Source organism: Cornus florida, unplaced genomic scaffold, assembly GCF_030987335.1.
Source record: "Cornus florida cultivar Cherokee Brave unplaced genomic scaffold, ASM3098733v1 CherokeeBrave_3.0.0_Hap2_Chr02, whole genome shotgun sequence".
In the NCBI taxonomy this organism is placed as follows: domain Eukaryota; kingdom Viridiplantae; phylum Streptophyta; class Magnoliopsida; order Cornales; family Cornaceae; genus Cornus; species Cornus florida.
This window is the reverse complement of record NW_026775572.1, coordinates 17404454-17426395: the sequence shown is the minus strand read 5'-3', so window position 1 is coordinate 17426395 and position 21942 is coordinate 17404454. Positions and strand designations below refer to the sequence as shown.

The following is a 21942-nucleotide window of genomic DNA, read 5'->3' as shown; positions in this document are numbered from 1 at the left end:
TTTTTTTTATCTTTCTAATTCGGAATGTGTATATATATATATGTGTATATATATATATAGTATATTCTCCATAAGTTCTTCAGCACAAAGTTGCTCCATTATAATATGTATGTCACTAAATTTGTCCTATATATATATATATATATATATATATTCCTAATGAAGTTGTTGATGAGAGATTATAATTAGATATATATATATATACCTGGAAGGAATTTATGACGGTACAAATACGATTGCCAAATACGGATACTATTTCGTATTTTTGTTGTCTTAGTTCTCAAGACTTGAAATTTGTATGGAACAAGAGTGGATGATGAATAAATATACCAACACACTGCAAGTTTGCAACAAGAAGTTCCCTGTGATATAATAGTCTTTTCACCGGGCAATTTAGCTCATTTCCAGTTGAGATTCTGAAAATACATTTTTCTTTAAACATTTAAATGACCCTAAAGCTTCGTTTAATTTCAAATCTACCCTTATATTAACAACCGCTAGTCGTAATCTGTAGTACCTCTAGACAATCCCGTAAAGTCAAAGTCTTCAATAAGACGAACGACGACCACACCTGACACACCCACTAAACCATAACTCGCGAAACACAAAATCAACTAGCAGAAATATTTCTCTACAAAAAATAATACCAGTACTAAAAAAATTCTCTCCTCTCTTTCGCTCTCTCATGTCTTTGTAATCTTCCCTCAGTCCATGGCGAAAGCCCGCGCTACGAGACGAACTCTGGACTCCTACACTGTTAAATCCATCAACAAAACCATCCGAGGTAAGCCTTTCCTTTCTTTTCCTCCACACTTTCTTGGAAAATTCCGTCATTTTTCCCGGGAAATTCTTCTAACCTCCGTCACCGCCTCCGCAGCCGGCGACTGCGTGTTGATGAGACCTTCCGATCCGGGAAAGCCGTCGTACGTGGCTAAACTGGAGAAGATCGAGTCGGACAGCAGAGGAGCCAACGTCAAGATCCACGTCCGGTGGTATTATCGGCCGGAGGAGTCGATCGGCGGCCGCCGGCAGTTCCACGGATCGAAGGAACTGTTTCTCTCCGACCACTACGACGTCCAGAGCGCCGATACTATCGAAGGCAAGTGCACGGTGCACAGCTTCAAGAGCTATACCAAGCTTGACGCTGTTGGCAACGACGATTTCTTCTGTCGTTTCGAGTATAATTCGTCCACCGGAGCGTTTAATCCTGATAGAGTCGCCGTGTATGTTGAAATCGGTAGATATATTTTCGGATAATTTGATCGTGGCTTCATTGATGTGAGGCCTCAATTGCGTCTTCAATGTGAAATTAGATTATGTTGTTGCTCAATTTTGTAGAGTATGGACAGACTTACCGATTTCTGTTCTGTTAGCTTGATCAATTTTGCTATTTTGACATAAATTGATATTTTTTTGGGGGTTTAGTTGCAAAAATAGGTTATTTATATCTTAAATGTGGATTTATTGTGAAACTAATTACAGTTTTCTTGTAAATCTTAGTGTGACTGTTTGTCACTACATAGGATTAAGGTGTTTCTTTTGCTTTGTGTCTTTGAAATCAACACTTGAAATCTCAGTATGTGAATTCGAGGTAGTCAAATTTAAATTTGATGTTTTAATTTGTGATGAATGTTTAGCTCTAATGCATTATGATTATGTTTTCTCTAATACATTTCTTAGTTTTGTTAGTTCTAACCTGAGTTTCGAGGGTGGAAAATGTTCGATTGTCTATAATTTTAAATGTCAGTATTGATTATGCTGGAATTTTGAGTATTTTGGTTTATCTTAACATGGCAGGTACTGTAAGTGTGAGATGCCTTACAACCCTGACGACTTAATGGTTCAATGCGAAGGCTGCACAGATTGGTAAGTTGGTTGCTTTTGAAGTTCATACTTACAGTCGTGCCCTTTTTCATTTGTTAACACATCTGATGGAAATAAATTTATCTGTCAACACAATTCAGAAATTCAGTCTTTTGGCCTGGAAATTTCAATTGTTTTAACATTTAAGCATGATTGTTCTTTCAAAAAGATTAAAGTCTAAGAAAATACTCACACTAGCCACATATGGCAATTTTAAGAAACATTAGCACTTGAAAGTTCTTGATAGAGATCATAAGTCATCTTATGTCAACCTGGAAATGCCGGCATAGTGTTTCTTTCTTTCACTCGAGCATAGGTTGTCTATTTTCTGGTATGATGTGTGGGATGATCATTAATACATTTCTTGAAAAGATCCTATAGTTTCTCATTGAAGGTTTGGCAATGGGCTTAGTTTTTCCGGATTCCAGGAGAAAGCCGAAGCCTGTTTCCGTAATAGATTTCCTTAATGCTAGACTCACAATTATAGCTTGTCGATCATCCGCATAAGCGTTCCCAATGCCCCCTTCCTCTTGTTAGGGTTGATTGTTTGGTTTGAGCTTGAGTGGTTGACTTGCTCTCCATGATCTAGCCTTCATAGAATTTCGGTGATGTTTGCCTTTCCTGAGAGACACATATATGCATCTTCCTTGGAAAATCAATTCTTATTTCTTTCTAGTGCATTGTTTTCCTATCATTTAAAGGTCTCGCATGCCTAAAATTAGCCCGCTTTGTTATATAACCTTCTAGTTCTGTTTTACAACAATTTTTGAAATTATACTGGTAAGTGTTGTCAACCAACAACTGCTGAGTATCATGTTAATTATTAAACTTATTCATCATATTGCAGTACTCATTGACTAGCTTCTAAGTATGGAATTTTTGCAGACGATATGCTGAGGTATTGTATGTATCTATATGGCAGGTCATATTTCGAATACGCAGTGTTTATGGAGGCTAATGATTGTTCCCAAAGTGGAGGAACAACGGATGTAAACTTAAACATATTTTAGTAGTTATAACTGAATTAGTATTTCAAAAAAGTTTGGTCTTTGAAAGCTTTCAACAATCAATATAAATTGCTAAACAAGTATTCTTTTAGCAACTGATTATAGGAGCAAGTTAGGGGGCATAAATAAAATTATGGCTTGAAGATATGGTCCTAGAGCAAATTACTTGCAGAATTGGAATTATTTAGCTGACCTCAAATAGGTGACTTGAGAATCGATGAGTCGAATTTGATCTTATGTTAGTGCAAACTAAATCGATACCATTGAAGATATGTATTTTATTTTTTTGTTAATGAGAAATTTTGTTAAGAAAAAAGAACAAAAATAGTGTGAAGTTTGACTGTTGCACCCTTGGCGATTTGAGCCGACTCAAAACGGGATGTGTGCATAGGTGATCGTAGGATCATTTTTGTTTTCTCTAGGCCAGCTTGTAATGAATTTACTGATGAAGCAGATAGTTTATTGGTCTAATTTCTCTGAATGCTCGATGTTTAAATTTAACACTAGCCATCCTGAAAGCCAAATGCCTGCTACTATAACTGGCTACCAGAAAGAGGCAAAGAGAAGAAAGAAAGGCATGTCTAACTAAAAGGATAGAGTTAGCCTAGTGCACAAGGCTCTCGCCATTACGGGGTTTGGCGACGGTCAGATGTACGTAGCCTTATCTCTACATGGAGAGAGGTTGTTTTCCGTTTCGAACCCATGACCACCAAGTCACAATGGAGTAACATTACTGTTGCGCAAAAGCCTGCCTGCCCTCAGAGGGCATGTCATCCTTGCAATTGATACCCACCCCCACCACCACACGCACACTAAAAAAAAGTGGAAAAACCTTAAAATAGAGAAACTGAATCAAAGCAGTTTTATATTAAATATTATTGTGTTTTTTGTTTGTCCTTAAACTTTTTGATACTATGCAAGGTAGGATTTACCAAGTATTTGATTCTACATGTTTAAAACCAATTATGAATAGTTCTAGTACAAGAACTATTGATACTATAAGTTTTCTTGTTAAATTTTTTAGCTTCAATTGAACAATGGGATTGTAAATTTAGTATTTACATTCTTGATTTCAGAAATTGCTTAAATTGTTTTGTTTTATTTTCTTTTTTGTGATCACAAATGAGAAATTATATGATAAAACAAGTGCCAAAGGAGCAGTACCCATGTACATGTGAAGTATACAAGACCCCAATCTCCATGCTTTTCCCAAAAAAAAAAGTAAAAAATCTCATATGTAAACAAAACACCAATTGAGATTTGGAATGGGAAAAATAAGAGAGAAGGCAAGAGCAAATTGAGGTAAATCTATATTTCAGAAGGCAGAAACAGCAACTGAGATTTCAACAACTGATCCTGCTTCTACTTGAGAGTCTGATTCTTGAAACTTGCCATAACTACAGTATGGCTAAGTTGTGGTGTATTTAAATCTTAGGATTGTGAAATTACTCTTAACTAAATTAGTAAGCACGATGAAACTGGAAGACCAAATTATCCATTCAATTTACAATGTGCTAGTGAAACCCAGTAATATCTTGGGTCTCAACTAAGTATTTGAAATGCCATATATCTGGAAAAATAGTGACACTGATAATTAAGGGAAGATATTTACAGGAACTATTGCTCACAGTGCACATTTCCTTCACGTTGAATTTTCACGTACCTTTTCATGTTTTGAGTAATTTCAGTTCCCTTAACATTTTTACCCTCCCAAATTAAGTACACCAATTTTTAAACTTGGAGGTTAGTTTTGGACTTTCAAGAGAGAAACATTTAATGCATGTTTACTTTATGGGACGAAGGGAGTAGTAACCAATTAATTATAATGCTAAGTTCTAACTTGTATCTATGTGTTTGTGTTTGTGTTCGTGATAGAAAATAACATGCACGTGTTTCACTTATTGCTTCAATATTTAAGTAGCAGAATGTTTGATTGTGAGAATCCTTATACCGTTGTTTGGTGCAATAGTTTGGGTTGTCAAGTGTGAGAATGCAGGTCTGCATCTAAGTCTTGTCATTTTGTGCAAATAATATCAAATGTTAGGTTTGTTTTTTTACCAGTACACCAATTCCAACACACTCAGACATAACGAGGCCCAATTCTTGATATGATTTCTTGTCTTTACCAGTGCGCCAATTCCAAAGGGAGGTCAGGGGTTCGAGCCTCCATGGAGGTATGTGTGTGTGAGTACCAACTAAGAAAAAAAAAAAAAAAAAAGATATTGCAATGTTAGCATGAAAAACAGATTAACAGAAGAAAAGGGAAGTGATCTTAAATATCAATGCTTTTGACAAAGTCATATTTTTAGTTTATATTTGAGTTGCATGCCTCAAGTAAAAAGCTCTTTCTGGCATTAGATTTGCACATCATATATATTTAAGCCCCCTCCAAGGTTGGGCCTTGAGGAGTTCCATTGGAGCCTAGTTTAGGAGTTAGCATTAAGGCATAAGCATCACATGATTTGCATTGGTTTATTTTGGAGAGTTGTTGCAGCAACAAAACCAAACATATCCTAACCATCAAAAATCCAAACACATTGTGAAATTTGAATTACAGATTTTAAATTGGTGCAATCTTCAAAAATGGTACTTTTGATTCAGGTTTCACCCCACATGTATAGACATGACCCCTGAGGATGCAAAAAAACTTGAGCACTTCTTCTGTCAAGTTTGTTCCCCTGAAGAGCAAAAGAAGTTGCAGAATTCTCATGCTGCTGCCAGAAACTCGGATACAAAGGTATTACCAATAAATAATATTTTCTATAGTGTTTTATGCTTGGATGTTTTGAACTAGAGCTGAATTGCATGTCCTCTGGTAAATGGAATCTTAATTTGATATGTTGATCTTTTTTTCATTCTTCTTCTTCTTTTTTGTTTTGTGCGTTATTTATTTATTTATTTTTATAGAATAGAGAGACATCATTATCTTGGTCATATGCCTTGCTTCTTATTCTGTTTAAGGATGAGTTGATTTCATTGACTCCATGATACATGAATAGAATGACTTCCTACAAGCATTACATTTATGCTTGACAGAGAGGTTTCACTCCAAGAACTAAGCGCGACTCTTTGTTGCATGGCTACTTCTTCACATCCATTGTGGAATGCACAGATATCAATGGGCTATTAACTCATTTCCAAAAACAATCAACTGAAGGGGAATAGTAACACTTTACAAGTCCAGGTATGCTTTATGGTAGTAGCCGCAATAAGAGTGTTGAGGTCGATGAGTGGCAATACAAGAAAATTTTTAAATCTTAGAAATGAATCCATATTCAAGAAGCTAGATGGGGCACCAACAAAAAACAAAAGTTGGGAAAGTCTTTTGGAATGGTTCATGTGCCTTGAAGATGATAAAGGCCTCTTATAGGGAGTGGTTTAATTTAAGTTGATTGTTTTATAGCGGATATAGGTAGGCAGAAGAGAATATGTGAGGTGCTAATAGAGGATGCATTCAGTTATGATAAGAGGCTTTCTTAAGTTGGGTCGAGTCTGTTTAAAAACCTCATTGCTCAATAGTAATAATAATTTCACCTCTCCCTCTTGGTAGGTAAAAGACACATACACCAACTATTGGCCTTATGGGAACTTAAAACCCACAGTCTCCCATGTGGGAGGAGGTGATTCTACAGTTTCTACTTGAGCCAAAGGCTCAGCGGTCTCTCTCTCTCTCTCTCTCTATATATATATATATATATATAAATATATACACACACACATTGTTGTTAAAGGCACGCCAGTCTCACGCCTAGGCATGCCTAGGCTCGAGGCTCAGGTTTAGCACCTGTTGTCATCACAGGCTCACTAATGTTTACTAGGTGTGCGCCTCGATTGCTCCTCGTCCTGTTTGCGAGGTGCGCCTCACTGATAGTTGTTTTAAAAAATACAATTGTTCTATTTCTTAAGCCAAAAAGGGTACTTTTGGCAACTTAATTAACAAAAAAGAAAGCTCAAGCATACGATAAATAGAACTTTTGTATAAAAGAATAAAAAAATAAGAAAGCCCAGGTGTCAAAGTGTTAACCGAACAACAATAGAATGAGATTGTGAGACGAAGACGAAGCCTTAGTTGCAGAGATGAATGACGAAGCCACATCAGTTCTTTTTTTTTTTCTCTTTTCCTATAGCCTCTCTTCTTATCTTTGTTTACATCTCTCTCTTCGTCTAGTTCTCCTCTCTTTGTCTTTTTTTTTTTTTTTTGGCTCTATTTTTTCTTCTTTTTTTTTTTTTCTTGTTAACATTTTTTTTTTTTTTTTTTTTTTTGTTGACATATTTATTTCTTTTTGTGCTTTGTTTTGCCAGTCAAAAAAACACATTTTACTTTGCCTTTCAAGAAAACAAATTTGTGCTATGTTTTATAATTGTTGGATGCTTGTATAGTTGATGGATTTACTTTTGTATATTTGATATTAATTTTTTAATATTGATATGACTTATGAGATATGAATGTTTTTATGGTAGTTTAAATTTTCAATTGTGCGCCTCACTTCACTCAGGCGCGCGCCTCGCCGTGCGCTTCGTGCTTAGGTTCCAAAGGATCTCTAGCGCCTTGGTGCACCTTGGGCCTTTAATAACACTGTATATATATATATATAGGGAGGCGCTATTCGCACTCCACTTTTCTACTTTTGCACTACAATCTTAAATGAAATGGCAATTATAAGCTAAACTTTACAAATAAATGATTATTAATTTTTAAATGGCACAACTATCCTTTCAAATTTTCTCTACTTATCTCTAATCTTTAATATTTTATGTCTCTTTTGGCAAGATAAAAAATAAAAAAAATTTTGAATAATATTTTGTTTCCAGAACCAAAAATAAATAAATAAAAAAATTATGTTATAAATTGTTTTTTTTGACCGGACCAAAAATAAAAAAGTAACCATTAAAATAATTATCTCGTTTATCCAGATAAAAAAAAAAAAATACCAAAAAAAGAGGATTAATATATATATATTGAATAAATTATCTTTTTTTATAATACCATAAAATATGTATTTCTATTGAATAAATTATTTCTTTGGATGGGACCATAAAAAATCACAAAAAATAATAAAAAAAATTACCTCTTTTGACACGACTGAAAAAAAAAAAATCAACTTTGTTGAATAAATTATTTGTTTTGATTGCACCGAAAAAAAGTCATGAATAAATTATCTCTTTTGACTATCAAAAATAAAATTATCAGTATGGAATAAATTATCTTCTGTGAGAGGACCTCCGAAAAACTAGTAAAGGGACTAAAGATGAATTGAAGAACCTTCTTGTCATTTTCTTTAAAAGAAAAAGATAAGGAACTAAAGATGGGAAAAAAAAAAATAGTAAAGGAACAAAAGATGGGGAAAAATAAATAAATAAATAAATAAATTGTATCAAGGGTAATTATGGCATTATAAAATAAGGCATAGCGCATTAATGAATTGAAGGACCTTCTTGTCATTTTCTTTAAAAGAAAAAGATAAATGTCGTGCAATTGGAGAAAAGTGGAGTGCGAATATCGGCTCCCTATATATATATATATATATAAAGGTGCTTATTTGAAGTTTGATAACTTGATCCAAATTTAGTGACAGTTTGGCTCAATAGATTAACAACATCATTGCTCTCTCTTTCTTGATGATTCTAAAATTCATGTTAGTTCTAAATAGGAGTTGAAGTGAAAGATTTGCCACCACTCTAGGAAAACCTAAATAACAAAAATTGATTCAAATAGTTATTTGGTTTTGAACTTGCCTAAGTTAATTAGAATAAATAGATTTCCTGTTCATATAATGTGGCTTATAGACAGTCTGTCCCTCTTTTAGTTTGATTCAAAAATTTTTTTTTTTTTCGGGCCTAATCATCATGCTGTGGATATGCATTGTGGGTGGGATGATGGAGCAGATTAAAATCACAAAGTAAAATTTTCTAAAATCCATGTTCTATTTTGTTACTAATGTTTCCATGTGAAGTAAAGACTTGGGCGGGATACTTTCAAGGCTTGCCTGCCTTTATTTTCATTCTTTTGTTAGTCACAGATGACTTTGCATCTCCTATTCTAAAGGATTTTTCAATATATGTCATATGCAGCTAAAGTAGTGTTGTCAGGTGCGAATAAAGAGGGTACAGGTGCAAATCTAGAAATATGAAAATGATGCACTGTAGTCTGTATATTAAGAGTACAATTCTACTGAGAAGTCGGTTGACATGGATGGTAGATTTTATGTATAAAATTTCTTACCTTCCTAGAGGAGTAAATGGTGGCTCTTCTGTTTGCAATTGTATTTTTAACTAGTTCATCTTTTCTAAATTTTTTCTACTGTATGAGTGAGTAACAATTTAAATCTTTCAAGGAATTCTACATCTACTGCAAATATCTGGGGTAGGGAATGTCGTGTGTCTGCTTATCTTGTGCATGCATCCAAACTGCAATGCCCCCGTAATTGTAATTGTTGGTCTCATGCATTTCTTATATGCATACAAATTTCTATAGCACTAATGTGTTAAATTTGTACCTATACTAGGAATACACTATTTCTTGTATCATTGTGTCGTCGTCGTCATCACTTGTACAACTACTTGGACTACTAATTATTTATGTGTGGTGGGATATTTCAGGTGGATACAAAACGCCGTCGGAGGTGATATACTAAAAAAAAAAAAAAAAAAAAAAAAATCAAAACAAAAAACCACAAGGTGAGGTAGATATTTACCGGAAGTTATGTCTTCAGAGTTCTGTAGGCTTCAAACCAACACAGAGGCAATGGTATCTGCTTCACAAGCAACAATATTTGTGAGCTGATGTGAGAGGGAAACTGGTTTGAGAACTCTTGTTATGTCCATATGGTGTGAGAGACAATAATCTTGTTTCCTTTTCAAAGTTCGAGGATGTGTTTGGTTGTCTGTAATTATGTAATGTAGATTTACCTTATTTTCTCATTTTCTGGCTTCTTTTTTAAATTATTAGAGTTTTATGTGTATCAATCATCCAAATACTTTTCAACCTATTTAACTGCAATAGATGAAAGGATTCCATTTCAAGTATTTTGTTACGATGGGTTTGTCTCAGTTGTGCTGCTGCCAAAGTAATAAACATTATGAACTTATTGTGGAAAGGAGTTTGTCTTTGGAATTTTGTTATGATGGATTTGTCTGTTTGAATCATAAGTTTGATCAAGATCGTCTGCAAAAAATGATTGATAAGAGTCAAGACAGGATAAATGTAAAACATAATTATTTTTGTAATAAATGATAAAATTTTACAGGAGATACAAATTTCACGAGCGGTAAAGTCCCAAACCCTCCCCGGCTAATATTCTTCTTGTTCCTTTTTAGTACTTGTCATGAGCTAAAACCATTGACCTGATAGCTTAAATTAGTTCTTCAAGGTAAAAAATTGCAAGTCATCATCAACATATGCTTTTATTCTCACAGTGGCACCATAATCATAACTTATGGCTTATTTTGATTGATAATGTTTGTTAACATATCACTGAATGTAGCTGTTAATAATAATGATAAACCTTTAATTGGAAGATAACACAATTAGCTTTTAAGGCCTCCAATATGCGTGACTGGACAAAGATTAGCCCATTAGGAAAATGATTAGTTCGACTATTAGACTAATCCGACTATTTTCTTTCGTCGTCATAATCATCACGATCGCCACTTATAGGACTACCAATGGTACCAGCGTCACAAGCAACAATATTTGTGAACTTATGTCACAGGGAAACTGGTTTAAGAACTCTTGCTGGGTCCATATGGTGTGTAGAATCTTGTGAATTTGTCTCAGTTCAATTAGATGCTACAAAAGTAATGAACATGCATAATATTCAACCTACCACACAAAGCCTCGCAAACAAGCAACTATGTGAAGCAAATGGTCAGTTTATAACAAATACCCAACTCGTCAACGATTGAGTTTCAACTGAAGTTAATATAAAAACAGGCACTACGAGCGCGCCTATTGAACAGCTGAACTGATATAAAAATGCTATTGCAATTAAAGCAAAACCAAAAGGCTCAAGGAAGAGAAGTCTGAAATCTTTATTTACTTAAAATTAGGTATATTTATTCCCAATTCCATATCAAAAAGGAACTTTATATCATTTAGATTGGGAGCTTGTAGAATCGTCAACTGGATGCCAATATCGGTTGAAAAACCACAAGGAATCAGCTTCTACAGCATATCCATCTTGATTGCGATGCCAACTATAGTAAGAATGAGTTCGGTTTTTAATATCAAAAATGGCATGACCGAAACTGGCCTCACGGAAAGCTGAGTATTTTGGTTGTGGTTCCGTCATGCTGCACAGTATAACGCGTTTGATTTACTTGTGTCAAACAACAGGAACTAATTGTTTCAAAGAAAGGCCAAAACTATAATACAAGTTAATCTTACTCGGTTGCCAAGCCTTCAACATTTTCCACCATCACCAATGGTAATGTACATGGGGGCAGATTGATTACTTACAGGAGTACAAATGCCATTTACAGCGTTGTAAGCGATGTTGGATACACGTTCCTGTGACATACTTACATTAGTAAGCATAGATAGCACTATAATATCAACTTGTGCTTTGAAGCATAATAAACAGAAGCAAAAGTGTACTTACCGATCGTTCATATGCGTGAACATGACCGGCAAACACAATATCTACTTTGTATTTTACAAACCATCGCTCATACATAACTCTCATGGTTTCCCCTTCCATGAAATGATAGTTGTAGCTGTTGTACCATGGGGAATGCATTAAAACGATCACAGGTATTCATGACAATGAAATATTGCAAATGCCTGTAGACTTACTGTACGCCGAATAAGAAGACAAGACAATTATGTATGCTGAAGCCCTCTTGATTGAGTACCAAAAGGGAGCGGTGCTGTTTGATGATTTATAAGGTACATGATACCTGTGAGTATAGGGCTTGAAGGGTTCAGTGTCACCCTGCAACAAAATCACCTCTATTCTGTCACAACTTCATTTTTTTTTAGAAACATTCCAACACTTGGCAAATAAACATACAAGGTTTGAATTATAAATTGCAAAGCACAATCTTGGTAGTAAGTAGTAATTCCAGAGTCAATATTTCACCCCATAAAAATATTAGAACTTAGTTAATTTCCAAAGCATTGACCACTTACACTCCCTTTGCAAAGGAGGAGTACAATTTTGTAATCAGGAGCTTGGAAATTGCCACAGCAACCAAGAGGATCATGATTGTACAATAAAAGCACATGGTGAACAAAATTTGCCAAAGTTAGGAAGTAAATTACTTAGTAAATTGATTGGGGGATTAGACTTGGTAATACACGTAAGAACTTCTAAGGCGCTACAATTTACTTCGTGAGGGAAGATTCAATTGTATTACTCCCATCAGAAGTTAAGAAGAACCATGAAATCACACTTTAAAAACAGTGAGAAATAAGAAATATTGGAATATTACTTTTCATCAGACCAATAAAACATGTCAAGGGAAGCTTACAATTTCAGGGGCAAAATCAAGCTCATGATTTCCTGCAGTCCATATCCAAGGTTGATATGCAGCACTTCTCTCCACAAACTGTCCCCATGTATCCCACCTAACATTATCGTGATTCGTATAGTTATCTGCGTAAGAGAGGTCTCCGACAAACAGCACCGTTTTCCCTTTAGTTGGATTTAGTTCATAATGAGTAAGTGTCTTGTTTGAATCATAACTTTGACCAAGATCCCCTGCAAAAAATGATTGATAGAATCAGGACAGGATAAATGTAAAAACATAAAACACAAAATGGCACAGATTCTTATAGGAACAAGAGTAACGAATGTGTGCATTTCTTATTTATAGAATTGTCAAAAATAAAAATTAGGACTTAATCGCAGATTCCTTCCATCCCAAATAACAAGCTCAAAAAGTAAAATCAGCCAAAAGTTTTGGCAAAAGTAAACATTTATCAAAATAAATCTGATGTAGCTCACTTCTAGTTCGAAAATTTATCTCAGAAGGAAATTATTTCCTCAGTCCAGTCGATTAGATTGATACATATTCTCCCATCCAGTCAAGAATCTGTGGAAAAGCCTGACAGAATTGGAACCTGAAGTTTTTCTAGCAGGACAGAAGACCATTGAACCATAAACCGAATATGAAAAGCACACTATATTTGTTAGTAAGACATACAAATTCCATTAAATTTATATGATACATAATACTTTACCTATGAGACTAAATGTATACGGGACATCCAGGCCAACTTCAGGAGGAGTTGTAAACCAGAAAGTTCGCGTCGTATGTCCAATCCCAACTTCATAGTAATATTTGGTGTTATGCTGCCAACGAACTGATAATCAAATAAGCGTTAATCTTGATTGTAATTCCTTAATTCTGTCAAAAGTCATCCCTAACTCCCTACTAATCTCATATACACTAACTATGAATGAAATGTAACAAAAAAAGAAGCAGCAGCATATAAGCAGAAAAGGAACAGGGGGAATTAAAATAAAGCAATGCCTATGAAACAAGGACACAAAACGGTTGAATAGCTCACCTTCAAATTCTTAATGTTGCAGTGATGAATGTATCCAGAAGTATAAGTGCAGAATTTGTAGGTAACAAGAGTGCCTTTGGCCTTTTCCTTGTGATTACTATTTTCACTCCAGTACACAATTGTACTTGACCCAGGTTCATCCATAGTGACCCATGACACAATAACCCCTTTTCCCAGAAGATCTCCTTGGGTTATATGAACCTTACAGATAACCCACCAGTCAAAATACACACCAAAAAGGAAAAAAGAAAAGAAAAAGATAAAAGAATTTGAGAGCATCAAAAGTACACACACATTATTAATATACACAAGCACAAATGTATGAAAATTAACAAGACCCACCAGATGGACAAACATATATTTGTAACTAAATTAATAAATTGAACTTCATTGGTGAAAAAAGAGGAGTGGAAGCATACCTGTTGAGGCGCATTATAGCCAGGAGGCACTCTGAAGACATCACTGTCAAGGGGCGTATCATTAGTTTTCTCAACTTTCCTCACAAATGTGCTTGTTATTCCTCCATTACACAACACTGCTGCGTTCAACACCAAACCTAGAACAGCAAGAACAGACCCGGAAAATCCCAGCTCACCCATGTTATCCTGCGCACACTCGACCCCGCTTAACCTATGCACACCCTATCGCTTTCACCATCTCAATTTCCACACACACACACACATCTACATATACTCACATATCATTATACACAAACTATATTTTCCTAGAAATAAGGCGAATATTCAAAACTCTATACAAATATGCATGAGAAGTGTCAACGGGATTGAAGTATTGAACACTAACAGCTAGCAGGATTGGGTTTTTACATACTACGTTTTAGAATACCTGTGAAAAAAAAGAAGATATAATTAAAGTAAAAATTGACTTGAGAAGCCACCAAGTCAAGTCCAGACAGAAAGCGCGTTGTTTGACTTGAACAAAAAGAGAAAGAAGCAGATAAAATAAGAGCAGGGTAAGACAAGAAGGGCACTTTCATGATGAATTCCGGTAATCAATGGATGAGTGCACAAAGTCGCCTTGAGCACCCACGTCACAGACTTGCTCTTTCGTTGTTGACTAAGTTATTTTAATTATGTCCAGGGAATCATTTTACATTTAATTAACATAAAGGTGCTCAATAAATAATAGCCAAACAACTCAAGTTATGTCTAATATATATATATATACACACACACATTTTTTTTTGCCAACTCAGACACACACTTCGATCCTATGGGGGACTTGAACTCTCAACCTTGTACTTTAGAAGATGAGGAAGTACCACTAAATTACAACCCTTGGCGATAAGTTTTGTCTAATATCTGAGTTTCTTCTCTTTCTTTTTTCTTTTTTATTTAAAAGAGCTTAAACAAGTCCATGTTCCAAATCAACTTGACGGTAGAACTATATATATATTTTTTTGAGAGAGAAATCTATTAATTTAACTAAATCTTTAGGGTTGGGCTTGTTGACTTGGCTATGTACATGGTTAAAAACTTTTTTTTAGAAGAAACTACATATTTTTACCTGATTCATTCACTAATGACATTGGATAACATTAATTAAATCAAATGGACCAATTGAATTTTTTTATTATTAAATTTCCATATGAATTTAATCATAAGATTATCATATAATCCTTTATATATAACAATTAAGCATGTGTCTACCACCAAGGACTATAGCCTAGTAGTATCTCCTCTAACTTCTACAACGAAAGTTGAGGACTCAAGTCCCTTTAGCGACAAAGTGGGAATGTAAGTTACTTGCCATGGTAAATAAAAAGAGATTAAGTATTAATATAAGATCATACCTTAATATAAATTGGTTCATTGATGATTAAACAATGTGTTAAAATAACTGGATCAAAGAACTTTGGTGACTACTAAGTAGCCATCAAGTAAGATTTTCCTTTTAATCTTTCATCAAAATGACAGAGTAGTTCCTTAAAATGAATGGGTGAATGAGTTTTCTTAATGACGTGAAATTGTATAAGTGCTTTAACAATCCGATTGATGTGTGGACAATGAGAAAATAGAGAATCCCATTGCTGAAAAAAGAGATGGGAATATGCTGAAAAAAAAAATGAAAGCGATGTATAATAATGTTATCATCCTTCAACCACACAAATTACAAGCTACTATACTAGTATGGGACCATGGGTACCCCTTGTCCCAACTCCAACACTCTAACACCAAGTCAATAATTCTTCTTAGCCATTGTCCTTATTAACTTTAGTCCATATGAATAGGTTGATGGCATTAATGTCATAAATGAATTTTGATATGCCAAATTGTTGAATCTTTATATATATATATATATGATCCTCTGTCACACAGATTCACTAAGTTAATGTGTTCAAGCCAAGAACCAATTTAATAAATAAATGTGCATTCACAATTAAACACACACACACACACACACACACACACACAAAAAGTATTCCCCATAGAATTTGCTCCAAAAATAAGCACGCAGTTAGAATGTAGGAAAAGAAAACAAAATTAGGATTAATACTATACGGGGAGAGATTACCATCGTAAGGGGTTGAGCAGACGACTAGTGGTGATAATCTTGTGCGGTGAGAGTGGTAGAAGAAGCAGGGGGCTGTGGCATCATCAGCGGTGGTGGTGGCTGTTGCAACCCCTTGAAAACTCGCCGAACAGTGGCTGCTGCGGCGGTGGCGATGGATGTTGCGGGTGTGGTTGCTGATGATGATCACCGTACATCATCATCATAGAGAGAGTGAGAAACCCTAGCGAAATAGGGTTTTGAGAAATCGTATGGAAGCTGAAATTGCATTGGTCCGATTGGGGAAGTGTTATAGATATAGTACAACGCCCCCCTCCTCGTCCACCTGATCAATCTTCCCAACCAACCTTACATAGATATCCATGAAATTGCACACACTCCATCTCCAGTTGCAGAGAATTGAAAGGTGAAATTGAATGTAACGCTTATGGTGTACACCTGTTATTTTAACTTGGGCATGGGCTCATATGTTTTACATTTATCCCTTTTGGGCTTTTAAGGATCCATGTATTACATTGGCCTTTGGGCTGGTTTTCTCCTGGTCGCTCTTTGCCTCTGTTGTCACCCAAAGGCCAACGTAATTGATTACCTTTGGGCCTAGCGGAAAAGGCTAAGGGTCCATTTGGCAACCACAATTGTTTTGTGATTTTGCTTTGATCCAAAACATAAGTAATGTTTTTAATGTGTTTAACACTATCTAGAAATTTGTTATGTAACGTAAATTTGTTACAAGATTTTTAGAAGCAGAGACATGAAAGCATGTTTGGTAAAAAAGGTTGGAAGTTTAAAATTTTGAATGGTTAATTAAAAATGTTATTTTAGATTTTTTTTATGAAAAGTGTTTTGCTACTGTACGGAAGCACGTTTGATTTTGGCCTTAATTATTTAAAAGCATAGTAAATATTACCAAACATGTTTCTTGCTTTGCTATAATACGCAGAAACACTAGCCAAACAGCCCTAAATTAGGCTATTCCCGAGAACAAAACAAACCACTTTTTGAATTCAATAACAAACAAATTAGATTATAATAGCAAAACGAGTCAAATGTTTATGACTCTCTGTAACTGTTACAAAGAAAGATATGTAACAAAGATTAAGCCATATCTATTCTTTACATATCTCTTCAAAAACTGATAACCTTTGTGTTTTCTTTGGTCCATAGAGAACAGAGTTTATCTTTGCATCAACAGTCTTCACTAACTCATTCATCTTCTCTTCATTCACTGACAATTTTCCATTAAAACTGCTACCATTAGGATTAGGAGATAATAGAGAGGGAGGGAGTGGTAGTATGCCATCCATGAACAGTGACCAAGTCGGTTCGCAGCTCTTTTCCGGCTCACTCTTCGCCGCTGTTGCCTGCTCTGGCACACACTCTGGGCTGGTTTTCTCCGGCTCACTCTTTGCCTCTGTTGGCTGCTCTGGCCCACACTCTGGGCTGGTTTTCTCCGTCATGCTATTGTAACCATTGCTCTTGGTTTTCTTGTCCTTCCATGTCAATTTTGTGGGCGTAGATGGCATAGACATTCTTTAATCTAAAGCGTTATATGTAACATGGGTTTGAAATTGTAAGTATTTGAAACACACACAAGAGTTTATATATATATATATATAAAAGAGTGAAGCAAACTTCTACCTTTTGTGCTTCTTTGAGTAATTTTTTTTTTGCCTTCGTCGCCTCACGCACACGCTCTCTCCAGTCTCTCTGTAATGTATCTCTCTCTTCTTCGTTTTTCCCAACACATATTGTGTATATATAGCGTTCCAATAGAACTTGATTTTCCTTTTGGTTAAACTTTTTTATTTTGGAAACAACCAATATAATATAGGACAATACTTAGGTGCTCTCTCAGAGGATAAAATTCATCCTCCTAATTGATGTGACCTAAGATAATTTAGATAAAAATCATTACCTATTTTTTTTAGGAGTTATACTGAATCCCAAAGTTGTCGTTTTTTTTTTTTTTTTTTTTTTTTTTTTTTTTTTTTTTTTTTTTTTTTTTTTCAAAAGAGTACAATTGTTTTTATACCCAAATTGAAAAATTACTAAATTTATTTAAAGAATGTACTATATCAAGTAAGTGTTGAATAGGGAAGGAATAGGAGCTTAAAATATTATATGAAAATTTGATGTTAATTTATATTTGAATAGAGCTTTTCATGTATATTTTCTATTTGCTTTATATTTGAATAGAGCTTTTCATGTATATTTTCTATTTGCTAAGGATTGTTTTTTTTTTTTCACCTTTCTCTAGTTGGTGAAAAAACAAAAAAAAAATTTAAAAGTTTGTGAATACTGCAAATTTCAATTGGTGCAGTTTTGTGTCACTTATGAACTTCTATTGGTTTATATATTATTTTATATATTAAATAAAAGTTGAATGTTTGATTGATGTAGATAGATTAGGATTTCAAATTGAGGTTGGGAATGGAGATTTGTAGGGAAAGATAGATGGGGAAGGGAGAGAAGAGAGTCCCCCTAAAAGAGGGAATCAAAAAATTTTAAATTGGGAAAGAAAAAAAAATTGAGTTTGGGTGTAAGGGATTTTAAAATTTTAAAATAAGGAAATAAAAAAAAAAACATTGGATTTGGATTTAAACGTTAAGAAGTTGGATAATAACCATTATTAAAAAATTTAAAAATTTGGACATAATTTTTAAATTGTATTAGTCTACGAGGATAAAGTTTATCATCCCATGAGAGGACCGAAATATTGTCCTATATATATATATATACATATTCCTTTTTTTGAAGTAAAGTTCCACATTAACTAATTAAATTCAACGCAGCTACAAAACTAATGGTTATTTATTTTCTTCACTATTTTAATTGTTCTTATGATATGAATCATTATTTTATAAACTGCCATAATTAGGCTTAAGTCGTTTCTGGAGTCGATGTAGTAATAGTGACCAAATAATGTCAAAGAAACCATCTCAAGTCATTAATAAGAATTGACATTAAGTCGATTAAGTTTTTAATTTTTAACTTACAATTTTTATATAACTAATAAGTTTAATAATACTGCTTGATCCAACAACAAAAACATTAATGTTGATTGTTCAATTATAATTTCAATTGTTTCTATTCAATGAGACTATTTCAAGAGGATTTCAAACTTTAATTAAGAAAATAAAATAATTATGAAAAAGTCTAAGAAAATTAATCTTAAAGTGAAATTTGGGTTTAATATTGTGTTAGAAATTTGAGTTGTAAAATTTTAAGTAAATTGATTTCATGTATAAAAAAAAGAGTGTTTAAAGAAAGAGTGATTTGGGAGGCCTGTTTGATTTCCTATTACGGTAAGTGCTTTTTTAAAATAAGTGTGATTGATAAAATTTTAAGACACTGCTTAACATGGTAAGTACAACTAAAAGATGTCAAAATTTTAAGTTTGGGAGAATTGCTTATCGCTTATTGCAGAAGACGGTAAGTGATTAGGTTTTAAAACTATTTTTTTAATGACTACCCTACCCTCCAATAATCACGCTCTCTCTTCTAGTCTTCTCTCTGCAATTTCTATAGGGCTTCTCTCTCTAATTTCTTTAAAATTGAAAAACTTTTCTATATATATTTAGTTGGTTGTTACATTTTTTTTTTCTTTTTTCTTTTTTTTACCTTTACATTATAGAACAAATTCTTTAAAAAATATATAATTTTACCAAATTCCCAAAATAATAATAGTAATTCTACATATTATCTTATAAACATGTCTCCTTTGGTTACCTATTCAAATTGATTTAACACAAATATTTATATAGACTTCTATTTCTAGATGATGATTCTTTTTCCCTTACTTTCTTTAATATTTTTAACATCATTTTCGAAATTTTACATAAATATTATATAATCTAAAGCCCATACATTTTAAATTTTCTATCACTTATTTATATAATAGAATTCTATTTCTGGATAAAAATTATTTTTCACGTACTTTCTTTGTAATACCATTTTCAATACCATACATAAATTTTATGTAATCCAAAATCAATATATCTTTAATTTTACTTTTTTTAATCTTTGTAACACCTTTTTCAATATCCTACTTAACAAATATTATGTAATCCAAAACCCATAAATTTTAAATTTTACTTTATTTAATCTTTGTAGCACCCTTTTCAATATCCTACATAAATGTTATGTAATCCAAAATTCATATATTTCAAATTTTCATCAATTATTTTTACGATTATTTAACATTATTATTCATTATTAAATTGATATATTTCATTGAGTGAATTAATGAGGTTATTTTATTAATATTTTTATATTATAAATATAAAATTGTTTTGAGTACCATATATTAAGGGAAAAAATGTAATTTGTACAACTTTCAGAATTCAGCTTTTGTATATAACAAATAATCTTAATGAATTCAGTACTTAAAATTAAACACATTATCAAACAGATTTTTTAATTAATTCATTCAGCGCTTAAAATTCAGTACTTAAAATTTTCAGTGCATAATTTTCAGTTTTATCAAACAGCACCGAAGTAACAAACACATCGCGTGTGTCATAATATTCTTAAAAAGTACTACTAAAATAGTGTATCTAACACAATCTTTTAGCATCTAAGAGTATTTTGTATAGTTTCCATAAAAAAGTTAAAAAGAAATCTAAAGAATTATTGAATGAATTAGTACGAAAGCAAATATCTGCTCTATGGTGGGTTGTCATGGCACCAACGTTTAAAGATGCACTAAAAGTGTGAGTGTGCAATGTGGCCAAGTTTTAAATTTATAAAAGTCACTACTATCTCTAACTAAAAATATAACTAGGGTGAGTAGGGATCGTCCCAAGGGATTGTGGGCGTGCTTGCAATGGAAACAATGTATAGGGTTAGTAGGTCGAATGATCAAAAGATGGTTTGTTTGGTTGATTAAACTACAATGTAATTGAAATTAAAGTAAATAAAAGGCAACAATTTAGAATGTAGGGAAAAAGATATAGAGGAGAGGACTTGGGGTACTAGAGCTCACCACTAAACTTGACTCCACTAGACACTAACAATTGTATATCAATCAGGGAAATTGAATTGTAACTTGTGTGTGTGTGTGACATTAATTGAAACTAGGTATAGATGACAAATAAGTATAGATTGTCTAGCTAATTCAAATGGAAAGCACAACCTATCAAATGAGACCAAAATCCATTCAATGAAATCACAATTTATGCACACACGACTATCTAGAAGCATACACCATTTGCATTCATAAGTATGGAACACCAAGGAACAAGAATAGATTGTCTACCTATCTAAGAATCTAAAACAATTACACTACATCTACACTAAAGACATGAAAATTAAACTAAGTAAGCTAAAGGTGTGGCACAATCCATCAAGAAACAAGTGTGAACCATCGAATAAATTACAAGAGTGTTCAATTAAGCATTATGTTTTGACCATCTCTAGATTAACTTCATCCATACACATAGACATGCATAAACTCCACTAAATCTAGAGAAAAGCACATGAATCATCCATTCTAGCATACATAGACATATGGTTAGAGATAGAGAATCAATTGAAAGTATTAAAATCCATACACATCAAATAGAAACCACAAGATATGTATATAAATCCAAGATCAAAACATTTATTACAAACAAATCCCCAAGAATATACAAAACACTATGCCTAGGAAGCAAACTTAGGGGTTACTCTAGCCCCAAGTAGATCTCTAGCCACTCATTGAAGTAGTCATCCAACCCTCAAGGGCTATCTCCATAGTAGGCATGACCTCCTTTTTGATGAAAATCTTAGAAGAATGGAAGAACTCCCAAAGATGTGTAAAAGCTCTTTAGTCTCTAACCTCCTCTCAAAGATATGAGATATATTATGTGTAATGAAGATATGAAGATCCTTTGAAATGAATGGCTCAAAATCCTTATATAGGAGGCTCAAGTGTCACACCCGATGGTCTGGATTCGTGCATTAAGGTCCTTGCAATGATTGCACCATGAGCCAACTTTTAATGAGCTGGACTTTATTTTATTTCGGACTTAAGGAGGTTCGATCGAT

General features: G+C 33.7%; 1 protein-coding gene and 1 pseudogene across 3 annotated transcripts; one reads left to right on the top strand and one right to left on the bottom strand.

Moving 5' to 3' along the window:
* Window positions 1-565: 565 nt before the first annotated feature.
* LOC132293965 (chromatin remodeling protein SHL-like) lies at window positions 566-9904 on the top strand. 3 transcript variants are annotated; one of them, XM_059791656.1, is made up of 7 exons: window positions 566-784; window positions 878-1223; window positions 1798-1866; window positions 2786-2852; window positions 5000-5044; window positions 5472-5607; window positions 9471-9904. In XM_059791656.1, the coding sequence occupies exons 1-6, from the start codon at window positions 712-714 to the stop codon at window positions 5502-5504; spliced, it is 633 nt and encodes a 210-aa protein (XP_059647639.1). In that variant the 5' UTR covers window positions 566-711; the 3' UTR covers window positions 5505-5607; window positions 9471-9904. The 3 variants fall into 3 exon arrangements, with proteins under 3 accessions (XP_059647639.1, XP_059647640.1, XP_059647638.1); XM_059791657.1 differs by lacking the exon at window positions 5000-5044 and having other exon boundaries at window positions 567-784; XM_059791655.1 differs by lacking the exons at window positions 2786-2852; window positions 5000-5044 and having other exon boundaries at window positions 570-784.
* An 803-nt stretch (window positions 9905-10707) lies between these two features.
* Window positions 10708-16340, bottom strand: LOC132293964 (purple acid phosphatase-like; annotated as a pseudogene).
* Between the last annotated feature and the right edge of the window lie 5602 nt (window positions 16341-21942).

Coding starts and splice junctions, on each gene's coding strand:
- LOC132293965 (XM_059791655.1), top strand. CDS start 712: ATGGCGAAAGCCCGCGCTACGAGACGAACTCTGGACTCCTACACTGTT. Junction 785..877: donor CATCAACAAAACCATCCGAG/GTAAGCCTTTCC, acceptor CCGCCTCCGCAG/CCGGCGACTGCGTGTTGATG. Junction 5,608..9,470: donor CCAGAAACTCGGATACAAAG/GTATTACCAATA, acceptor GGGATATTTCAG/GTGGATACAAAACGCCGTCG.